This window comes from Mobula birostris, chromosome 2, assembly GCF_030028105.1.
Source record: "Mobula birostris isolate sMobBir1 chromosome 2, sMobBir1.hap1, whole genome shotgun sequence".
Taxonomy (NCBI): domain Eukaryota; kingdom Metazoa; phylum Chordata; class Chondrichthyes; order Myliobatiformes; family Myliobatidae; genus Mobula; species Mobula birostris.
In genome coordinates, this window is record NC_092371.1 from 184,491,240 (window position 1) to 184,512,540 (window position 21,301).

The 21,301-nt window shown below is 40.9% G+C and overlaps 1 protein-coding gene across 19 annotated transcripts in view; it reads left to right on the forward strand.

Moving 5' to 3' along the window:
• Positions 1-21,301, forward strand: part of LOC140193954 (doublecortin domain-containing protein 2) — a 167,912-nt gene that overhangs the window by 116,417 nt on the left and 30,194 nt on the right. For 13 of the 19 annotated variants that reach the window (XR_011885004.1, XM_072251174.1, XM_072251168.1 and 10 more), the window contains 3 exons: positions 6,173-6,356; positions 11,799-11,902; positions 19,958-19,972. Coding sequence is in view for 18 of the 19 variants with exons in the window: in XM_072251174.1 (XP_072107275.1) it covers positions 6,173-6,356; positions 11,799-11,902; positions 19,958-19,972 (303 nt within the window). In the remaining variant the exon portion in view is untranslated. The remainder of the gene's footprint in view (positions 1-6,172; positions 6,357-11,798; positions 11,903-19,957; positions 19,973-21,301) is intronic. The other 6 variants (XM_072251176.1, XM_072251180.1, XM_072251179.1 and 3 more) reach the window with 6 other exon arrangements.

Consider the following 21,301-nt stretch of genomic DNA (forward strand, 5'->3'; position numbering starts at 1 on the left):
CTGACAGAACTCTATCCACCATAAAAAGAAAAAAAAGAGACATTAAGAGTAGAAATTAAGCTGTTTTTGCAGATGAGCTTGAAGAAGCTTCTCTCTAGTGCCTTCGTAGCTCCACCCTTTGTCATTTGTTATTTTAAGCCAACAGATCCCATCACACCCCAACTAACATTTTCTTATCCACTGAGGTCAACGCTCTAGGCCTATTTTACCATTTGTTTACTAACTTTATGATTCTTTCTTATCTGACACTTTGATTATTGATTTTTTTGTCATAACTGATTGACAATGTTTTGGACAAGTTTCATATGATTAAAGTGTTGACATACAGAAAGAAAATATTCTGTCAACACAATCTCTTGCTACTTCTCTTTAATTTTCATTACTTTTAATAGACAAAGTGTTATTTTTTTGCAGGAATCTTTAATGTTTGTTTTTTTTCTTGCTACTTTAGTGGAGGTGTTGATAGGTTAATGAAAATAGTAGTGAAAGAATTTTGTGGAAGATGATAAATATTTATAATTTGATACCAGACTCCTCAATTAAATTTATTTTGATATAGAGACAGTATTATAGACTCAGAGTTATATAATAAGACAGCATGCTTATAGGCATTTCAGCCCAATTTGTCCATGCTAAGCAAGATGCCCATCTAAGCAAGTTCCAGTTACCTGCATTTTGCTCATATCTTTCTCATCCTTTCCTGTCCCTCTGCCTGTTGAATTAATGTTGTTATTGTATGTGTCTCAAACACTTTCAATGGCATATCGTAAACACAAGAGATTCTACAGATGCTGGAAATCTTGAGCAACACGCACAAAATGCAGGAGGAAATCATGCAGCATCTATGAAGGGAATAAACAGTCAGTGTTTTGGGCTGAGAACATTTGTCAGAACTCAAAAGGAAGGGAGAAAATGACAGAATAAGATGGTGGGGGAGGGCTATAAGCTGGACGGTGATTGCTAAATCAAGGTGAGAAGAAAAGGTGAGTATGTGAGATGGGGGGTGATGAAGCAAGAAGTTGGGAGGTGATAGCTAGAAGGGGGCTGAAGGAGTCTGATAGCGGAGGAGAATGGATCATCAAAGAAAGGGAAAGAGGATGGGCACCAGAGGGAAGTGAAGAGTAGGTGAGAAGAGAAGAGGCCAGTGGAGAATCTGAATGCAGAAAGAGAGAAGGATGAGGGGGAGATATTACTGGAAGTTAGAGAAGATGATATTTCTGCCATCAGGTTGGAGGCTACTGGGACGGATTATGAGGTATTGCACCTCCAACCCGAGTGTGGTCTCATTGTGGCAGTAGAACACATCACATTATGACACATTATGGCTGTTGTCCACTATGTTGTATCAACCTCTTAACTATGATTAGTCTAAGGAGGCAGTGGTCTAGCATGTTGGAGTGGGAATGAGAAGTTATATTGAAAGATGCTCGATGATAGAGTTTCCCAATCTATGTTGGGTCTCACCGATGTAGAAGAAGGTGTACTGGGAGCACCAGATATAATAGATGACCCTGAGATTCATAAGTTAAGTGTCAGCTCACCTGAAAGGACTGTTTGGGGCCCTGAGTGGTGCTGAGGGAGAAGATGTAGGGGCAGGTGTAGCACTTGCCCTGCTTGTAGGGATTAGTGCTGGGAGGGAGATCAGTGGGGGATGGGGCTGTGGGGACAACGGGAATGACTGGACAGGGCAGTCACACAGACAGCACTCCTTATGGAAAGCAGTGAGTGGTGGGGTAGTGGGAAAGAAAGATGTGCTTAGTGGTAGGTAGAATCCCATTATAGATGGCAGAAATTTTGGAAAATTGTGCTGAATATAGAGGCTCATGGAGTGGTAGATATGGACATGAGAAACTCTATCCCTGTTATGGTAGCAGGAGGATGGAATGAGGGCAGATGTGTTGGAAATCAAGGAGATGCAGGTGAGGTTAGCATGAATAGTGGTGGGAGGGAAACCCCATTCTTTGAAGGAGGATATTTTAGATGTTCTTGCATGGAATGCCCTCATCCTGAGAGCAGATGTGGTGGAGGGAGAGGAGCAGGGAAAACTGAATTGCATTTTGTACAAATGACAGGGTGGGAAGAGGCATAGTCTAGATAGCTTTATGAAAGATATGAGTAGATAGTCTGTCTCCAGAGATGGAGACAGAGACATCAAGAACGTGTAGAGAGGGGTCAGAGAAGGACCAAGTAAATTTTGAGGGCTCATTCTCCTCACTCTCCTATGCTTTAAAGAATGAAGTCATAGCTTGCTTAGCCTATCTGTAAAACTCAGGCCTTTTGGTCATGGTAACATTCTCACAAATCATCTTTGCACCCTTTCCAACTTAACAGCTTTCCTATAACAGGGTAAGTAAAACTGTACACAACACTACAATGTGCCTTCACCAACAATCTGTATAACTGCAACACAATGTCCCAACTACCACACTGGATTCCCTGACTTATGAATGTTACTGTGCCAAATGCATTCTTCCCCCACCACCTTATCTGTCTGTGATGCCACTTTCATAGAACTATACACGTATACTCCTAGATCAGAAGGTCAGAATCAGCTCAGTTCAAATTTGGGGATGTAATTAGGCTGCACTATGGTGTGAAAGAGGCTCCAATTGAGCTGGTAGTCGACATTACACAGTACTTCATTTTCATTTCTGTACACTTCAAAAGAAGACAATAAACATAAAAAGGGTGCCAATCATTATGAGTTAGTTTTATGTTACTAGCACTGACCAGTTATTCCTGCAAATAGACATACAACATGTATGTTTCAATGTAACAGGTACAGTGCCTATAAAAAGTATTTCCTCCCCTTTGGAAGTTTTCATGTTTTATTGTTTTACAACATTGAATCACAGTGGATTTAATTGGGCTTTTTTGACACAGATCAACAGAAAAGATGTGTCAAAGTGAAAACAGGTCTCTACAAAGTGATCAAAATTTATTACAATTGTAAACAACAATTAATTTCATAATTACTTACCCCCTTCGTCAGTATTTAGTAGATGTGCCTTTGGCAGCAATTACAGCCTTGAGTGTGTGTGGATAGGTCTCTATCAGCCTTGTACATCTGGACAGTGCAATTTCCCCCCATTCTTCTTTACAAAACTGCTCAAGCTCTGTCAGACTGCATGGGGAGTGAGTGAACAGCCCCTCTCAAGTTCAGCCACAAATTCTCAATTGGATTGAGGTCTGGACTTTGACTTGGCCACTCCAGGACATTAACTTTGTTTTTAAGCCATTCCTGCATAGCTTTGGCTTTATCCTTTGGGTCATCGTCTTGCTGGAAAACAAAATCTCCCAAGTTGCTGTTCTCTTGCAGACTGCATCAGGTTTTCCTCTGGGATTTCCCTGTATTTTGCTGCATTCATTTTATTCTCTACCTTCATTAGCCTTCCAGGGCCTGCTGCAGTGAAGCATCCTCATAGTATGATGCAGCCATCACCGTGCTTCACAGTAGGGATAGTGTGTTTTTGATGATGTGTGGTATTTGGCTTACACCAAACAGCATTTAGTCTGATGGTCAAAAAGCTGAATTTTGGTTTCATCAGACCATAGAACCTTCTTCCAGTTGACTTTAGAGACTCCCATATGCTTTCTGGTAAACGCTAGCCAAGATTTTATGTGAATTTTTTTTTTTAAACAGTGGCTTTCTCTTTGCCACTTTCCCATAAAGCTCTGACTGATGAAGCACCAGGGCAAGAGTTTTTGCATATGCCGTCTAGAACCATCTCAGCCATTGAAGCTTGTAACTCCTCCAGAGTTGTTATAGGTCTCTTGGTGGCCTCCCTCACTAGTCCCCTTCTTGCATAGTCACTCAGTTTTTGAGGGCAGCCTGCTCTAGGCAGATTTACAGCTGCACCATATTCTTTCCATTTCTTGATTGACTTAACTGCACTCCAAGGGATATTCAGTGACTTGTAAATTTTATTGTATCCATCTCCTGACATGTGCTTTTGAATGACCTTTTCATGGAGTTGCTTGGAGTGATCCTTTTTCTTCACGGTGTAACTTTTGCCAGGAGACTGACTCACGGGCAGTTGGTCCTTCCAACTACAGGTGTACTTTTCTACAATTAATTGAAATGCCTTGACAGCACACAGGTGATCTGTTTAACTAATAATGACTTCTAAAATCAACGGTCTGCACCAGTGATGATTTGGTGTGTCATATTAAAGGGGGTGAATACTTAAGCAATCAATTATTTTGTGTTTTATATTTGTAATTAATTTCGATCACTTTGTAGAGATCTGTTTTCTGTTGACTATTTTTCTGATGGTCAGTGTCAAAAAAACCCCAAATTAAATCCACTGTGCAACACACACAGAATGCTGGAGGAACTCAACAGGCCAGGTAGCATCTATGAAAAAAAGTACAGTCGACTTTTACAGGCACTGGATATTCCTTTAGAATTTATTTGTCCACATGTAAGTTTATTGCTCAGACCCAACAATGACTGTCACTGTTATACTGTTAAATCATATGTCCTGGTTTTCAGTAGATCCAGCCTTGGCTTCTGTAGTTGCTAAACTTTTAATGGTACTGTGTGTTCTTCTCTACAATGCTGCCAAATGTTTGAAAGAATCCCTACATCCCTTCCGCTTAAAAAATCCAAAATCTCTCCCTTGAACTTAAACTACATCACATGATTCTCAGATGGCTAACTGAAATCATTTTCATCATCACCAGATCTCCAGGCTTTGAACAGGGTGAATCATAGCTGCTCTCAAATAATATTTATTAGATACCTTGTCTTTGAATAGCAAAAATACTGCAGGTGCTAGAAATCTGAAATTAAAAATCTGATGCTGACATAGTCAAAGCGAGTAGACAGCATCTGTGGCGAGAGTTAAACAGTTCAAGTCAATAATAGCATGCAGAATGTTTTGGGAAATATAACAAAGCAGCAGAAGTTGGCTCAATTTTAAAAAGCATCAATTAATCTTAATGAAATTCACAATGGAGTTTAGGAGATTTCTAACTGGATTGGCTCCCTTTGACATGTTCATTCTCTTTTCGATAGGGATTTGAATCCAACAGGCTGGATTGTGAAATTCACAACATGATCCCTCATGATTGTACTTTAGTACTCCAAAATAGACATAATTTATTAATTCCATCCAGAAAAGTAATGTGAAGTGTAAACTTCTACATAAGATCAGGAGGGACTGCTACTTTGACATTGGTGTTCAGAGACATTATAAGGCTCTATGGTGAAATTTTATTCTATACATGATTCATCTTATATCAAAGCTAAAAGATCTAGAAAGGGTATTGAATATTGTTTCAATCATCAATATTGACATCCATTATCGCCCTTCCTTAAAATCTCTGGGACTTACTTTAAATTCAATCTTGGCTGATGAGGCAAGGACTTTTTTTATATGTCAAGAGATTTAATTTGTTTAGTCTCATCTCCATTTTCCAAAGCTGTGAATGGGAGATATAAGATTATATAATTTGATATTTGGATCAGAATGTAAGGGTTGTTGTTGGAGCTGAAAGATGTGATGCTTTTGCTTCCCTAATTACATCTCTGTGAAGTAACTTGGGATATTTTTTTTCTGCTTCAAACCTGCCATATAAATGCAAACAACTGTTTAATCTTTTCACTGTGTGATCTTTGCAAACTGAATGATGTCCAGAGAAATAATTTGTTTCAAAGTGGTAGGATAGAAAATATTTCTGGGTGTCATGGAGTACAATTTGAGGCAAGTTATTATTTTGAATTGATTATATTCCCACCCTCTACCCAAGTTGTTGCTCCCATCTCAACATCAGTATTGCAGCTATTTTGTACAAATATGAATAATGAATTAAATAAATTGTCTTCTGTTAAGAATATTTTATAGCTTTACTGCTGTGGCATAAGAATCCCTTGCTTTCCCTAATACAGTGATGATTTTTTTTTTGTTAATAATAGTGCTTTTATCAGCCAGCAAATCATGAGTTTGCCCAGCTTGATGACTGATAGTTACTGTTCAGCAATATAGCAGAGGATTTAAGGGAAAATGAATTGCTGACTATTACCATGAGCTTTAAGGATAATTAAAAAAGGATTAATGAGAAATGAATATGTCACACCTACTAATTGGGCAAGTGTTTTATCTTTTTATATATGGATAAGAAACAATTTTAAGAACATGAAAAATGTTTTTCTCTCTCACATACCCAGTCTGAAGGTGATAGCTCCCATTCTACAACAGATGGACAAGTACTTGTGGGAGCTCCACAAATGGTTCAAGGGCAATCAAAATATCTGGAAGCAAAACCATCCAGGGAGAAAAATTCAATTTTTCGTGCAAAGCCCATGAAGGTCAAACACCACAAGCATTCAGCTGGCCCTTTGGCAAAATACGGTAGGATACAATAAGGTTTTGAAACTAAAATTGAGCATACTTAAGTTAGAAATACTGTACATCCTTATTAATTTGTGCAAAATGAGGGTAGACAAGGATGAGTCTGGACTTCAGAGGACAATGCTAAATTAGGGAAAGGTAAATGACAATTGGAGCTGAGAAGAATAGACTGGGAGCGGCTGTTATTGCATAAATCCACATCTGACATGAGGGAGTCATTTAAAGGCCATCTAACTAGAGCTTAGGACCACTATGTACAGTGAGGATGAAAGAGAATGTTTGGAAAATTTGGATGACAAAAGATGTTGTAATTTTAGTCTAAAAGGAACGAAGAAGCATTTCTAAGGTTTAGACCATAAGGCCATAAGATATAGAAGCAGAATTAGGTCATTCGGCCCTTTGAGTCTGCTCAACCATTCCTTTGTAGCTGCCTTTATTTTCCCTCGCAACCCCCTTCTTCTGCCCTTGCCCCTAGCCCATGATGCCCTTAATAATCAAGAATCTATCAAGCTCCACTGTAAATATACTCAATGACTTGGCTTCCACAGTCTCCTATGCCAATCAATTCCACAGATCCACCACCCACTGGCTAAACAATTCCTCCTCATCTCTGTTCTAAAGGGACACCCTTTTATTTTGAGGCTGCCCCCTCTGGTTCTAGACTTTCCCACTATCGGAAACATCTCCTCCATGTCCAATCTATCTAGGCTTTTGATATTAAGTATGAGATTTCCCCTCTTTCTTAAAAACTCCAGTGTGTACAAGCCCAAAATAATCAAACTCTTCTCACACGGCAAGTTTTTCATTCCTGGAATCATTTTTGTGAACCTCCTCTGTATCCTCTTAAATGCCAGCATATCCTTTCTTAAGTATGGGAACTAAAATGCTTACAATACTCCAAACATCATCTGACCAATTCCTAGAGTATTACATCCTTGTTTTTATATTCTAGTCCTCTCAAAATGAATGCTAACATTGCAGTTGCCTTCCTTCCTACCAACACAACCTGTAAGTTAACCTTTAGGGAATCCTGCACCAATACTCCCAAGTCCTTTTTAACCTCCGAGTTCTAAATTTGCTCCCAGCTTTCATTGTGCGAGATTAAACACTGTATTCCATAAGTCACTTCTTTCTCCATTCTTGTAACCTCTCCAAGTCCTTCAGCAAACTCCTTGCTTCCTCAACATTACCAGTCCCTCCATCTATCTTTGTATCATCTGCAAAATTGGCACAAGTCATCACTCTGTCATCCAGATTATTAACAGATAACGTGAGAAGTAGCAGACCCAACACTAACACATTTGGACAACACTAGTCACCAGCAAATGCTCAGAAACAGTCCCCATTATTCCCACTCCTAGCCTTCTGCCAGTCACATCCACTGATGCTCCATTGTCTATCTTGCCTGCTATTTCCTTGAAGAATTCTAACAGATTTGTTAGGCAAAATTTCCCTTTAAGGAAACCATGCTAACTTCACCCTACTTCATTCTGTGCCTCCATTACCACAAAGCCTCATCATTAATAATAAATTCTAACATTATGCCATCCACTGACTTCAGGCTAACGAACCTATAATTTCCTATCTTTGCCTCCCTCCCTTCTTAAAGAATGGAGAGATATTTGCATTTTCACAGACCTCTGTAAACACTCAAAAATCTAGTGGTTCTTGAAAGATCACTACTAATACCTCCACAAACATTTCAGCTACATCTTTCAGAACCCTAGGGTGCAGTCCTTCTGGTCCAAGTGATTTATCTACCCTCAGACCTTTTACCAGGTTGTTGCCTGGATTAGGGAGTATTAGCCATAAGAAGAGGTTGGACATTCTCCGGATTGTTGGTGTCTGAGGGCAATTTGTTTCTCTGGAGTGTTCAAAGTTAAGTAGGAGCCTCAATGAATTATGAGAGGCACAGGCAGGGTAAATGGAGTCTTTTTCCACAGGTGAAAATGTCAAATATCAGTTGGCAACACACACAAAAGTTGCTGGTGATCACAGCAGGCCAGGCAGCATCTTTAGGAAGAAGTGCAGTCGACGTTTCAGGCCGAGACCCTTCGTCAGGTCTCGGCTTGAAACGTCGACTGTACCTCTTCCTAGAGATGCTGCCTGGCCTGCTGCGTTCACCAGCAACTTTTATGTGTGTTGCTTGAATTTCCAGCATCTGCAGAATTCCTGTTGTTTGCGTTTTCAAATATCAGTTGGCATAGCTTTAAAGTGAGATGTGGTTAGGTGAGATACACCAGACAAGTTTTATTTACAGAGAGTATAATAGGTGTCTGGAACACATTTCTGTGGGCTGTTGGAGGGTGGGTGTGCTGAGTGGTGTAGTAAAAGCAGATATGAGAGTGATGTTTAAGAGGAATTTTGACACACATGAACTGGCAAGAAATAGAAGGTTATGGGATGCAGACAGATGGGATAAGTTTAATTTGGTGTCATGTTTGGCTCAGCTCCTTTACTTTCTGTTCTCTGTTCAATGTTTTATGTCCTATGAGTGCTGGTGTCTGGGCTGAACATTGTTCTCATTTCCCTTCATCTGGCGCGATTGCACTATCTATTCTTGTGACAAACGGCTAATCTATTTCCTCAAGTGCATTGATTCCGGTTTCATTATTTTGGAAGCACTGCTCTCTCACCTATCTCTAGCACAAAATTCTCTATTTGTCTTGCCTTTCACTCTATGCTATTTTTAAATGGTAATGTCGTGCCTACAGTTTTATATTGTTCCTTTGTCACAAAGTCCCTGAGATTATTGTGTGATTTGAGTTTGTAACAGTAGGGCTATGTTAAGAGATAGCTATTCTACAGATTAAGAGGCAATCAGTGATATTCCAGGTATGATTGGTGAATAAATTAATTGAGTACAATAAGCAACACGTGCAAAGAATTTAATGCGGGGATCAATATGGAACTAAATCTTTGTGCATTCCCCAGATCAAATGCAATATTTTCAATACCTTTAGAGCAGGAACAACAGCTGTCTGAATCTAACATCAGATAGCAGCTAGTTAGCTCATTATATTGCCCATTTTCCATTGGAATAGGGAATGGTAGAGATGGAACATGCCCAAGCAGGGAAGATTTTGAATGGTGTCCTCATTTTCTACAAGGAGATTGACAAGACCCCGTATCCATATATCCATGGCACTACAGTACTACATTCTAATCATAGGAAGTGAAGTTGTATGTATGGTCATTAACCTTACTGCTAGAACTTGTTCACCTGCATTGAACTACTGTTGAACATTTTTTTTTACTAATTTAACAAAAAACAACATATAACTATCTTAAAGTTAGCTCAGGAGATACTTTGAATTTCTAAAGACTTTAGGCTTGATGTTTCTTCCTCATTGGAAACGTGATTTATTATGAATCACTTATAATCACAACAAGGCAGGTCTGACTGTTATTAAGATCAGGATGTTATTACAATGCTACTTCTTGAACTCAGCAACTGGGTTTTTAACTAGAATATGGCTGCAGGTGGTGGTCTGGGAGGGGAAGGAAAATCTTAGTAGGAGATGCCTTAGGGTTCTTTGTGAAGATGGGAAAAGGTATGTCTTCATATTTGAAGATCTACTCAAAACCAAATAGAATAAAACAAGCTCGGCTTTAATCCTGACGAAGGGTCTCGGCCTGAAACGTCGACTGCACCTCTTCCTACAGATGCTGCCTGGCCTGCTGCGTTTACCAGCAACTTTGATGTGTGTTGCTTGAATTTCCAGCATCTGCAGAATTCCTGTTGTTCTCGGCTTTAATAGCTGTTTACAGGGGCCAGAATGTGGCAGCCATGATGTTTCCTCCAATTTAATAATCAACTGACAAGGATTATATATGAATAATGACCTGTCCCGGACAACATTCAAAGTCTATCAATTTTGACCATAAGATATAGGAGCAGAATTAGGCCATTTTGCTCATTGAGTCTGCTCTGCCATTTCATTATGGCTGATCCATTTTCTTCTCAGCCCCAATCTCCTGCCTTCTCCCTGTAACCCTTCATGCCCTGATTAATCAGCGATCTCTTAACCTCTGTCTTAAATATACTCTCTGACTTGACCTTTCAATCCTGGAATCATTTTTGTGAACCTTCTTTGAACACTCTCCAATGTTAACACATTCTTTCTTAGATAAGGAGCCCAAAGCTGCTCACAATACTCTAAGTGAGGGCTCACCAGTGCTTTATAAAGCCTTAACATTACATCCTTGCTTTTATATTCTAGTAGGAATATAAAAGCAAGGATGTAAAAGCCAGAATATAAAAGGAAGTATTTGTGCTGAATCAAGAAATTAATATTGTTAGAAGAAATGGGGAAAGAGGGAAAGTAGGCAAACAAGGCCATATACATAGAAACATAGAAACATAGAAAATAGGTGCGGGAGTAGGCCATTCGGCCCTTTGAGCCTGCACCACCATTCAGTATGATCATGGCTGATCTTCCAACTCAGAACCCTGTACCAGCCTTCCCCCCATACCCCCTGATACCTTTAGCCACAAGGGCCATATCTAACTGCTTCTTAAATATAGCAAATGAACTGGCCTCAACTGTTGTGATATACTCTTGAGAGCAGGCTCCAACACATTCAGGTGTTGTTATGAAGAGATGAGTCTCAGAAATATGGGAAGGTCAGAAGGAGGACATTCACTGAGAACAGCGATGAGGAGGAATTTGTTTCACCAGAGGGTAGGTAATCTGTGGAATTCATTGCTACAGACAGCTGTGGAGGCCAAGTCATTGGGTATATTTAAAGTGGAGCTTAATAGGTTCTGAATCAGTAAGAATGTCTAAGGTTACGTGGAGAAGCCAGGGGAATTGGGTGGAGAGGGATAATAAATCAGCCATGATGGAATGGCGGAACAGACTCGATGGGCTGAAAGGCCTAATTCTGCTCCTATATCTTAAGGTTTTATGGTATTATGGTCTAAGTAAAACAAATAATGCTAATCAACTACTTAACCTAAAGCTTGAGATAGGTTTTATAGATTTGACAAAAGGTATTCAAGTAATCTTATGACCTAAAATCATGATTTGTCTGAAAGTAAATCTTCAATGAAATAAACGATTGCATTAAAATTCTTGAATATTTTTCTTAATATATTACTTGGTGATTTAATAGTTTTGAATGTTGCAGAAGTTATTACAACTCACCTCACAACTGGAGAATTCAACCATCTAGGAACACTGTACTCATGAAGTTAACATCAGCACTCAGCCTAAGAGTCAGATTCACATTGCTGATGTTGTTGCTGGAAGAGTAGGTGTGAATAAGAAATAGTGACCATTTTTTGATAAAATTAAACACAGGGCAATGATTCTTCTTGGCCATTTGGTTGTCACGCAATATATGGTATACTTCTAGCAAAGCAACATTAGTACATGAAAAGTTAAACAGTACTGCATTTGTGTGTAACAAGATGGATATTATGTTTGTTTGGATTAGAAGATAATGGAGTGTTTAAAGCTCAAGATCCTCGGAAAGAAACCCAAGATGCTGCTGAGGTGAGGGAAGATGCAGACATGAGAGTGGATCTACCTATTGATCAGGTTAAAATTTGTCATTCTTTGATGTGCTTGTTTTTCTTGTTCTTCTGTAGATACATAATATAATTTTGCAAGGTTCCTAAATGTCATTCATAAACTTGAATATTTACCAGATGCTGTTGCTGATTACCATCAAGCTGATTTGAAACATTTTAATATTTTATTTGAAAGGCAATGTATGCATTTGACCAAATAATTAATCAGATTCTGTTTTACAGACAATTCTGTTTGAGCAACTTTTATAATGGTTTGTTTTTACTGGTGATTTAAAAAGTTAAGTATTAGGATAAGGAGTAGGACATCTGGACCTCTGAGTTCTCTCACTTCTGGCTTCATGCTTGTTCTATCTGAAAGTTGGTTTAGTGCCAGAATAACATGTTGGTCCAATGGGATCAGAGTTTATAGAAACATAGAAATATAGAAAATAGGTGAAGGAGTAGGCCATTCGGCCCTTCAAGCCTGCACCGCCATTCAGTATGATCATGGCTGATTATCCAACTTAGAACCCTGTACCAGCCTTCCCTCCATACCCCCTGATCCCTTTACCCACAAGGGACATATCTAACTCCCTCTTAAGTATAGCCAATGAACTGGCCTCAACTGTTTCCTGTGGCAGAGAATTCCACAGATTCACCACTCTCTGTGTGAAGAAGTTTTTCCTAATCTCGGTCCTAAAAGGCTTCCCCTTTATCCTCAAACTGTGACCCCTCGTTCTGGACTTCCCCAACATCGGGGACAATCTTCCTGCATCTAGCCTGTCCAATCCCTTAAGGATTTTATACGTTTCAATAAGATCCCCCCTCAATCTTCTAAATTCTAATGAGTATCAGCCTAGTTGATCCAGTCTTTCATCATATGACAGTCCTGCCATCCCAGGAATCAATCTGGTGAATGTTCTTTGTACTCCCTCTATGGCAAGGATGTCTTTCCTCACATTAGGGGACCAAAACTGCACACAATACTCCAGGTGTGGTCTCACCAAGGCCTTGTACAACTGCAGTAGTACCTCCCTGCTCCTGTACTCGAATCCTCTTGCTATGAATGCCAGCATACCATTCGCCTTTTTCACCGCCTGCTGTACCTGCATGCCCACTTTCAATGACTGGTGTATAATGACACTCAGGTCTCGTTGCACCTCCCCTTTTCCTAATCGGCCACCATTCAGATAATAATCTATTTTCCTATTTTTGCCACCAAAGTGGATAACCTCACATTTATCCATATTAAATCGCATCTGCCATGAATTTGCCCACTCACCTAACCTATCCAAGTCACCCTGCATCCTCTTAGCATCCTCCTCACAACTAACACTGCCGCCCAGCTTCGTGTCATCTGCAAACTTGGAGATGCTGCATTTAATTCCCTCATCTAAGTCATTAATATATATTGTAAACAACTGGGGTCCCAGCACTGAGCCTTGCGGTACCCCACTAGTCACTGCCTGCCATTCTGAAAAGTTCACGTTTATTCCCACTCTTTGCTTCCTGTCTGCCAACCAATTCTCTATCCACATCAATACCTTACCCCCAATGCCGTGTGCTTTAAGTTTGCACACTAATCTCCTGTGTGGGACCTTGTCAAAAGCCTTTTGAAAATCCAAATATACCACATCCACTGGTTCTCCCCATCCACTCTACTAGTTACATCCTCAAAAAATTCAATGAGATTCGTCAGACATGATTTTCCTTTCACAAATCCATGCTGACTTTGTCCGATGATTTCACCACTTTCCAAATGTGCTGTTACCACATCTTTAACAACTGACTCTAGCACTTTCCCCACCACCAATGTTAGGCTAACCGGTCTATAATTCCCTGGTTTCTCACTCCCTCCTTTTTAAAAAGTGGGGTTACATTAGCCACCCTCCAATCCTCAGGAACTAGTCCAGAATCTAAAGAGTTTTGAAAAATTATCACTAATGCATCCACTGTTTCTTGGGCTACTTCCTTAAGCACTCTGGGATGCAGACCATCTGGCCCTGGGGATTTATCTGCCTGTAATCCCTTCAATTTACCTAACTCCACTTCCCCACTAACATGTATTTCCCTCAGTTCCTCCATCTCACTGGACCCTCTGTCCCCTACTATTTCTGGAAGATTATTTATGTCCTCCTTAGTGAAGACAGAACCAAAGAAGTTATTCAATTGGTCTGCCATGTCCTTGCTCCCCATAATCAATTCACCTGTTTCTGTCTGTAGAGGACCTACATTTGTCTTAACCAATCCTTTTCTTTTCATGTTTTTATGTTCCCTGCCAGTTTTCTCTCATAATCTTTTTTCCCCTTCCTAATTAAGCCCTTTGTCCTCCTCTGCTGGACTCTGAATTTCTCCCAGTCCTCAGGTGAGCCACTTTTTCTGGCTAATTTGTATGCTGCTTCTTTGGTATTGATACTATCCCTAATTTCCCTTGTCATCCATGGGTGCACTCCCTTCCTTGATTTATTGTTTTGCCAAACTGGGATGAACAATTGTTGTAGTTCATCCATGCAATCTTTAAATGCTTGCCATTGCATATCCACCGTCAACCCTTTAAGTGTCATTTGCCAGTCTATCTTAGCTAATTTATGTCTCATACCTTCAAAGTTACCCTTCTTTAAGTTCAGAATCTTTGTTTTTGAATTAACTACGTCACTCTCCATCTTAATGAAGAATTCCACCATATTATGGTCACTCTTACCCAAGTGGCCTCTCACGACAAGATTGCTAATTAACCCTTCCTCATTGCTCAATACCCAGTCTAGAATAGCCTGCTCTCTAGTTGGTTCCTCGACATGTTGGTTCAAAAAACCATCCCGCATACATTCCAAGAAATCCTCTTCCTCAGCACCCTTACCAATTTGGTTCACCCAATCTATATGTAGATTGAAGTCACCCATTATAACTGCTGTTCCTTTATTGCACACATTTCTAATTTCCTGTTTAATACCATCCCCAACCTCACTACTACTGTTAGGTGGCCTGTACACAACTCCCACCAGTGTTTTCTGCCCCTTAGTGTTATGCAGCTCTACCCATATCGATTCCACATCCTCCCGGCTTACGTCCTTCCCTTCTATCTCGTTAATCTCCTCTCTAACCAGCAACGCTTCCCCACCTCCTTTTCTTTCATGTCTATCCCTCCTGAATATTGAATATCCCTGAATGTTGAGCTCCCATCATTGGTCACCATGTCTCTGTGATCCCAACTATATCATATTCATTAATAACAATCTGCACTTTTAATTCATCCACCTTGTTACAAATGCTCCTTGCATTGACACACAAAGCCTTCAGGCTCGGTTTTACAACACTCTTAGCCCTTATACAATTATGTTGAAAAGTGGCCCTTTTTGATTTTTGCCCTGGATTTGCCAGCCTGCCACTTTTACTTTTTACCTTACTACCTGTTGCTTCTACCCTCACTTTACACCCCTCTGCCTCTCTGCACTTATTCCCATCCCCCTGTTGTGAACTAACCTCCTCTCTCCTAGTCTCTTTCATTTGATTCCCACCCCCCAACCATTCTAGTTTAAAGTCACCTCAGTAGCCCTCGCAAATCTCCCCGCCAGGATATTGGTCCCCTTAGGATTCAAGTGTAACCCATCCTTTTTGTACAGGTCACACCTGCACCAAAAGAGGTCCCAATGATCCAAAAACTAGAATCCCTGCCCCCTGCTCCAATCCCTCAGCCACCCATTTATCCTCCACCTCATTGCAGTCCTACTCCCACTGTCGCGTGGCACAGGCAGTAATCCTGAGATTACTACCTTTGCGGTCCTTTTTCTCAAATCCCTTCCTAACTCCCTATATTCTCCTTTCAGGACCTCTTTCCTTTTCCTACCTATGTCATTGGTACCTATATGTACCACGACCTCTGGCTCCTCACCCTCCCACTTCAGGATATCTTGGACACGATCAGAAATATCCTGGACCCTGACACCAGGGAGGCAAACTACCATCCGGGTCTCTGGACTGCGTCCACAGAATCGCCTATCTGACCTCCTTACTATCGAGTCACCTATTACAACTGCCCTCCTCTTCCTTTCCCTACCCTTCTGAGTTACAGGGCCGGACTCTGTGCCGGAGGCACGGCCACTGTCGCTTCCCCCAGGTAAGCTGTCCCCCCAACAGTACTCAAACAGGAGTACGTATTGTCAAGGGGCACAGCCACCGGGGTACTCTCTATTACCTGACTCTTCCCCTTCCCCTTCCTAACCGTGACCCACTTGTCTGCCTCCCGTGGCCCCGGTGTGACCACCTGCCTGTAACTCCTCTCTATCAACTCCTCACTCTCCCTGACCAGACGAAGGTCATTGAGCTGCAGCTCCAGTTCCCTAACGCAGTCCCTTAGGAGCTGCATCTCAGCGCACCTGGCACAGATGTGGACGTCTGGGAGGCTTGGAGACTTCAGGGCCTCCCACATCCGGCACCAAGAACAACAAACTGCCCTCACAATCATACTGCCTCTCTCCTCAAATAACAACAAAAAATGAATACCAAACCTTCCTCGCCTTGCCCGTTTCCGCCTAAGCCCGTAGAGCCGAAGCCCTGAAACCTTCACTCTGCTCCTGGCTCACTCTGCAGCCCGTAAACTATGCTGCCCGCTGTATGATGCTCTGTTCCTTTTAAATCTTCTGCGCTTCACTGCCCGACATCACACGCCTGTGCAGTCCTGCCTCTCTGAAAAAAAACGGAAAAATTCAAAAATGGCTTCCTCCGCACTCCCGCTCCAATTCTCAGACTTCCTTCTTCTCCTTCTACTCCTCAAATGGCAAAACAGAATCACTCAGGGACTTCATTTCCATCGATGACAAAGTGTTTACTAGATTTGCAGTCCAACAACCAACATGTATAACTATGCACACCATCCAACAGCATTTCACAAATGCACTGTATACCTTTCACAGGCTGTACTGCAGGAACTGCAGCAGCTCAAGAATATATCCTCGGCAACACTCTTTAAATCCTTGAGCTTCACTATACAGAATCACAAGTGCTCTTGATGTTCAGGAGTTCCACTTCCCCCTCCAAGGCAACAATGACAGAAAGTCATTCTAATTCCAACATTGGGTAAGACCTGTGAAATTATATAAGTACTAGCACCATGGGAGTACCTTCAATGATGAAAGTACAGTTGCTTAAGAAGGACCACAGACATCATAATGTAAAGGAAATGACAGCCTTGCCAAAAATGCCCACATCACAAGAGTAAACTAAAAGGAAGTAGGCATCAAGCCCTTGATTATGAAAGAGCTTTTTGAATTGATAATTTAAATTTAATGCTAAATTTCAGCTTGTGTCTCCCTGAAGCTTTGATCATAGTTAAGTACATTACATGGAGCTAATATTTCTGCAAAGTTCACACAATTCCAGCTGCCTATTAGCCAACTTTGCTCTTGCAGTTCAAATGATTTTATGTTGGGCAGATTTGCCAGCTTTAGTTTTCTTTGCATATATATAGACCACATGTGGAGTAATATACTGTATATGGGGAATATGTTACAGAGACAAAGAATTGTGATTTTATTTCATTGTATTATATCCTTAAAGGAGAATAAAATTCATATTCAATTGCATTCGATGTTAATTGCTGATGGAAATACTTTTTATGTTTGTTTATAGTTGACTCATTTTAGTATAATCTGTTGATGAACACAACAGCAGATCTGTTGTGATTTGTGAGTTGGTTCTCACTTCCTTAAAAGTGTGAGCATGCTATCATCTCATGTTTCAGTGTATAATTGGTACTAATTCAAGGTGATAACTTGGTCCCAATTCCTTTAATGATGCTTGAAGTTTATGTAAAATTAATATTCATTACAGCGCAGAATAATGAATATTATTTATTACCTCCAGCCCTTTGAGCCATGCAGTCAGCAATCCCTCATTTAACCCTAGTCTAATCATGGGATAATTTACAATGACCAATTAACCTACTTACCGATATATCATTGGACTGTGGGAAGAAACCAGAGCACCAGGAGAAAACCCACGCATGCCACAGGAATGACATATAGGGCCCTTACAGATGACAGTGGAATTGAACACCGAGCTGTAATAGCACCGCAGTAACTGCTACGCTATTGTAGTGCCCTGTGTAGTGGAATGTATAGTCACCAATTTGTCATGTAAACTTGAACACCATGGAAACTCTTAATGCTTTATTGATCTTACGTAAAAATTAGAGCTTGTGTTTGTAAAACTGTTCCAGTAGAAGGAAATTGTGTTCAAGCACTTCTTCAGTTCCTGAACAGATCACTAGTGGGGAAATACTACATATGATTAGTTGCTCCATACAGTGTGCAAATACAACTTTGGTTTCCATAGTTTCCAGGCACCAAGAGTCATTGAAATAATCTGAAAGAATTAGTAAAATTTCTTTCCTCTATTCAATCTCCATGTATTTCAGTGAAAAATATTCATTTATTTTAGTCCAGGACAAAATACCCTTTAGTTCACTGGACTAATTTATCTAACTTTTTCCTTTGATGAGTTAGTTTGGGAGAAAAATGATTGTGACTGACTCTCAGCAGTCCATGGTCTAACTCAGCATTGACTGACTGATGAGAAGCATGCCAGAGTATAATAACTGATTCACATTGAAGTCATGGGTGGTTTTAATTGAATTTTTATGTGCACCAAATTGATAGGGTAACTGTTCGAAGGCATGTATCTCTTATGAGTTAGAAGGCAAGATATAAATTGCAAGTATGGTTTCTTATTAAAGAAACAGCATTAAGAATACATTTCTGGACAAGAATTTTTCATGAATTGCTCATATTTCTTTGTTTCCTTAACATAGAAAGAAGTCATTCAGTGTGTCAAGCCAGCACTGGCTCACTGAATAGTCAGTCCCATCAGTCCCTTTACCCCTTGTCCTGTTCTCCTTCACATGGCCAATAACTGATTCTCCTACATCTAGACTGCACTAGACCCAAAACATTAACAATCCTCCCCGCCCCCCAACAGATGCTGCTTGACCCATCAAGTTCCTCTAGAAGATCGTTTTGTTGCTCCCAATGCCAGTATCTGCTGTCTCTTGTTTCTGCACTAGGGCTATTTACAGTGGCCAACTAAGATAGCAGCCAGCACATCTTTGGGATGTGGGAGGAAAGTGGAGCTTACAAGCAAGAACCCTGCAATTACAAAGTCAACACTGGAGGTCTGGGTTAACTCGGACTGCAGGAGCTGTGAAGCAGCAGAACTACTGCATTACCACCCTGTTGCCCCTTTGAACAGGGGCAAAAATGCTGAAAGAGAAGGGATCAGCACTGCTGACCTTAAGGATTACTCTTCAAAGTATATTTACTCAAAGATATTTCATACATTGTATGAATATATATGCACTTTGGATAGCAGAGATTTAAGGGTTTTTACCCACAGTTGCTTAACAACATAATTCAAAAGTCAATCGAGAAGGAGAAAGGCCTCCTATAGTTTATAAAATAAATGTATTCTGCAGCCCAGGCCTCTGGTTCTGGACATCACAATGCAGATCATTCTCAAATGTCTGCATTTAGGTGCTGAACAGTTCATTAACAGTGCATAGGAGGTGTGAGTCCCCAGGCAATGTGGATTTCCACTCCTCTACCAATCAAGATGTACCGCTGGCAAAATTTAGAGCTGGCGGGAATGTTAGGAACAGTGCCAGAGAAGGGTTCCGGCCCGAAACGTTGACTGATCGTTTCCGCGGATGCTGCCCGACCTGCTGAGTTCCTCCAGCGTGTTGTGGGTGTCAGGTACACAGCTGCCTCTCAGTCATCCAAGACCAGAACCAGCTCTGACTGCTTGACTATCCATTGAAATTCTTGAGAGAGAGAGTTGTAATATTAAATTAATGCAAAATCACCAGCTGACTTTTGGTAGACTTCTGGCAATCTGCAGGAGGTCAGGGATACAACAAAGAGCTAACTCTTTCTGGGAATCCTTCTGTGGGGTCCTGGTGATTGATTATTAAACAGTAGTGCATTCATTCAGAGACAGAAATCAACCACCATCTGACCTTTAGATGTCTAGAATACTGATGCAAGTCTGATGAAAGGTCCCAGACCTGAAGTGTTATTTTTTTTCTCTTTCACAGATGCTGCCCAATTTGGTGAGTGTTTTCTGTTTTCAGCATCCGCAGTTCCTTTTATTTTCACTAGAAACCTGTGAACATACCTTCCCATGATCTTAAATTCCACCTTACCTGTGTCCTAAGGTCTGTTCCTGACATGTTCATTATCAGCGAAGGAGCTTGACTGTGATAGAGTGTGAAATGCTTTGAGTTCAAAGCAGCAGGCATAATTCTGACCTCCCTGCTGATTGAAGTCACAAAAATAGGGTTCCAGTGACATAGAATGAACTCCAACAAGTGGAATTAGTATTTCACATCCAAAGGAGATAGCTTTACACCCTGAGAGAGGAAGAGAAGTGATAATAGAGCTTTTAATCCAATGGAATTATTAGCAAAGATTGGTGGCAGACATAGTAAGAGAAAGATGAGTGGGAATCTGATTGATTTTAAGCTTTTTCTTAACAGATGCATATTTACAGCCAGCTAGGCTCAGTGAGAGAGCCTAACATCAGTGGTAGGAAAACAATTATAAAATAACATTACTGTACAATAACAGAATATCTTAAAAAGAATAATAGGTTTGTGCAATCAACATACAGTAGGTTTGTGAAAGAAAAGTAGTGTTTGACCAATCTTTTGGATTTCATTGAAGATGTAACAAGTAGAATATTGTGACGCTCCGGAGGGGGGGCGGGGGCATGGTCAACAGCCCGCCCTGCATTTCTAACAACCAGTACTGTTTATGGCTCTTGCATTAAAATGCTTTTGTGGGATTATGGTGGGAAGTTCCAGCTCATTTATTGTTACATTTTAGCTTGGGTTATAGAGTTATTCACTTGTGTATTTGTGGGTCACCCAAGGTGTGATGGCCACCTCCTTGTCTGGCGAGACTGGTTAGGTTCACTCTTCTGGTTATGATGCCCGGTCTGTTTTGTGTTTATCACAATAAAACTGTCGCTTCCTCCTCTGTCATTATGGACCAAATGCTTGCCACATTGGTGTCAGGAGTGGGATACGAGATTAAAGAGCTACGATGTCAGATAGAGTGCCTTAAAACCCAGGGAATAAGATGAGGGACCGAGCAGTGTGCCTGCCCTGCACCCACGGGCAGGGCTTGTGAAGACGGGACCTGGAGGGACGACCTGGGAACTGAACATCATGCCATCCCAGGGAGCCCTGATGGAGAGAGCGTACCTAGGCTCCCCAACCTGGGGGACAGAGTGGAGCAAATCACTAGCCTCTGTAGTGACCCACACCAGGAAACCCAAAATGGCGTAGCCATGGGAGGATGGGCACCATGGCAGACGACGCTGGAGCAAGAGAAAGCACCTCAAGGCCCACCCTAAAGCTCCCCAGATACAACGATAC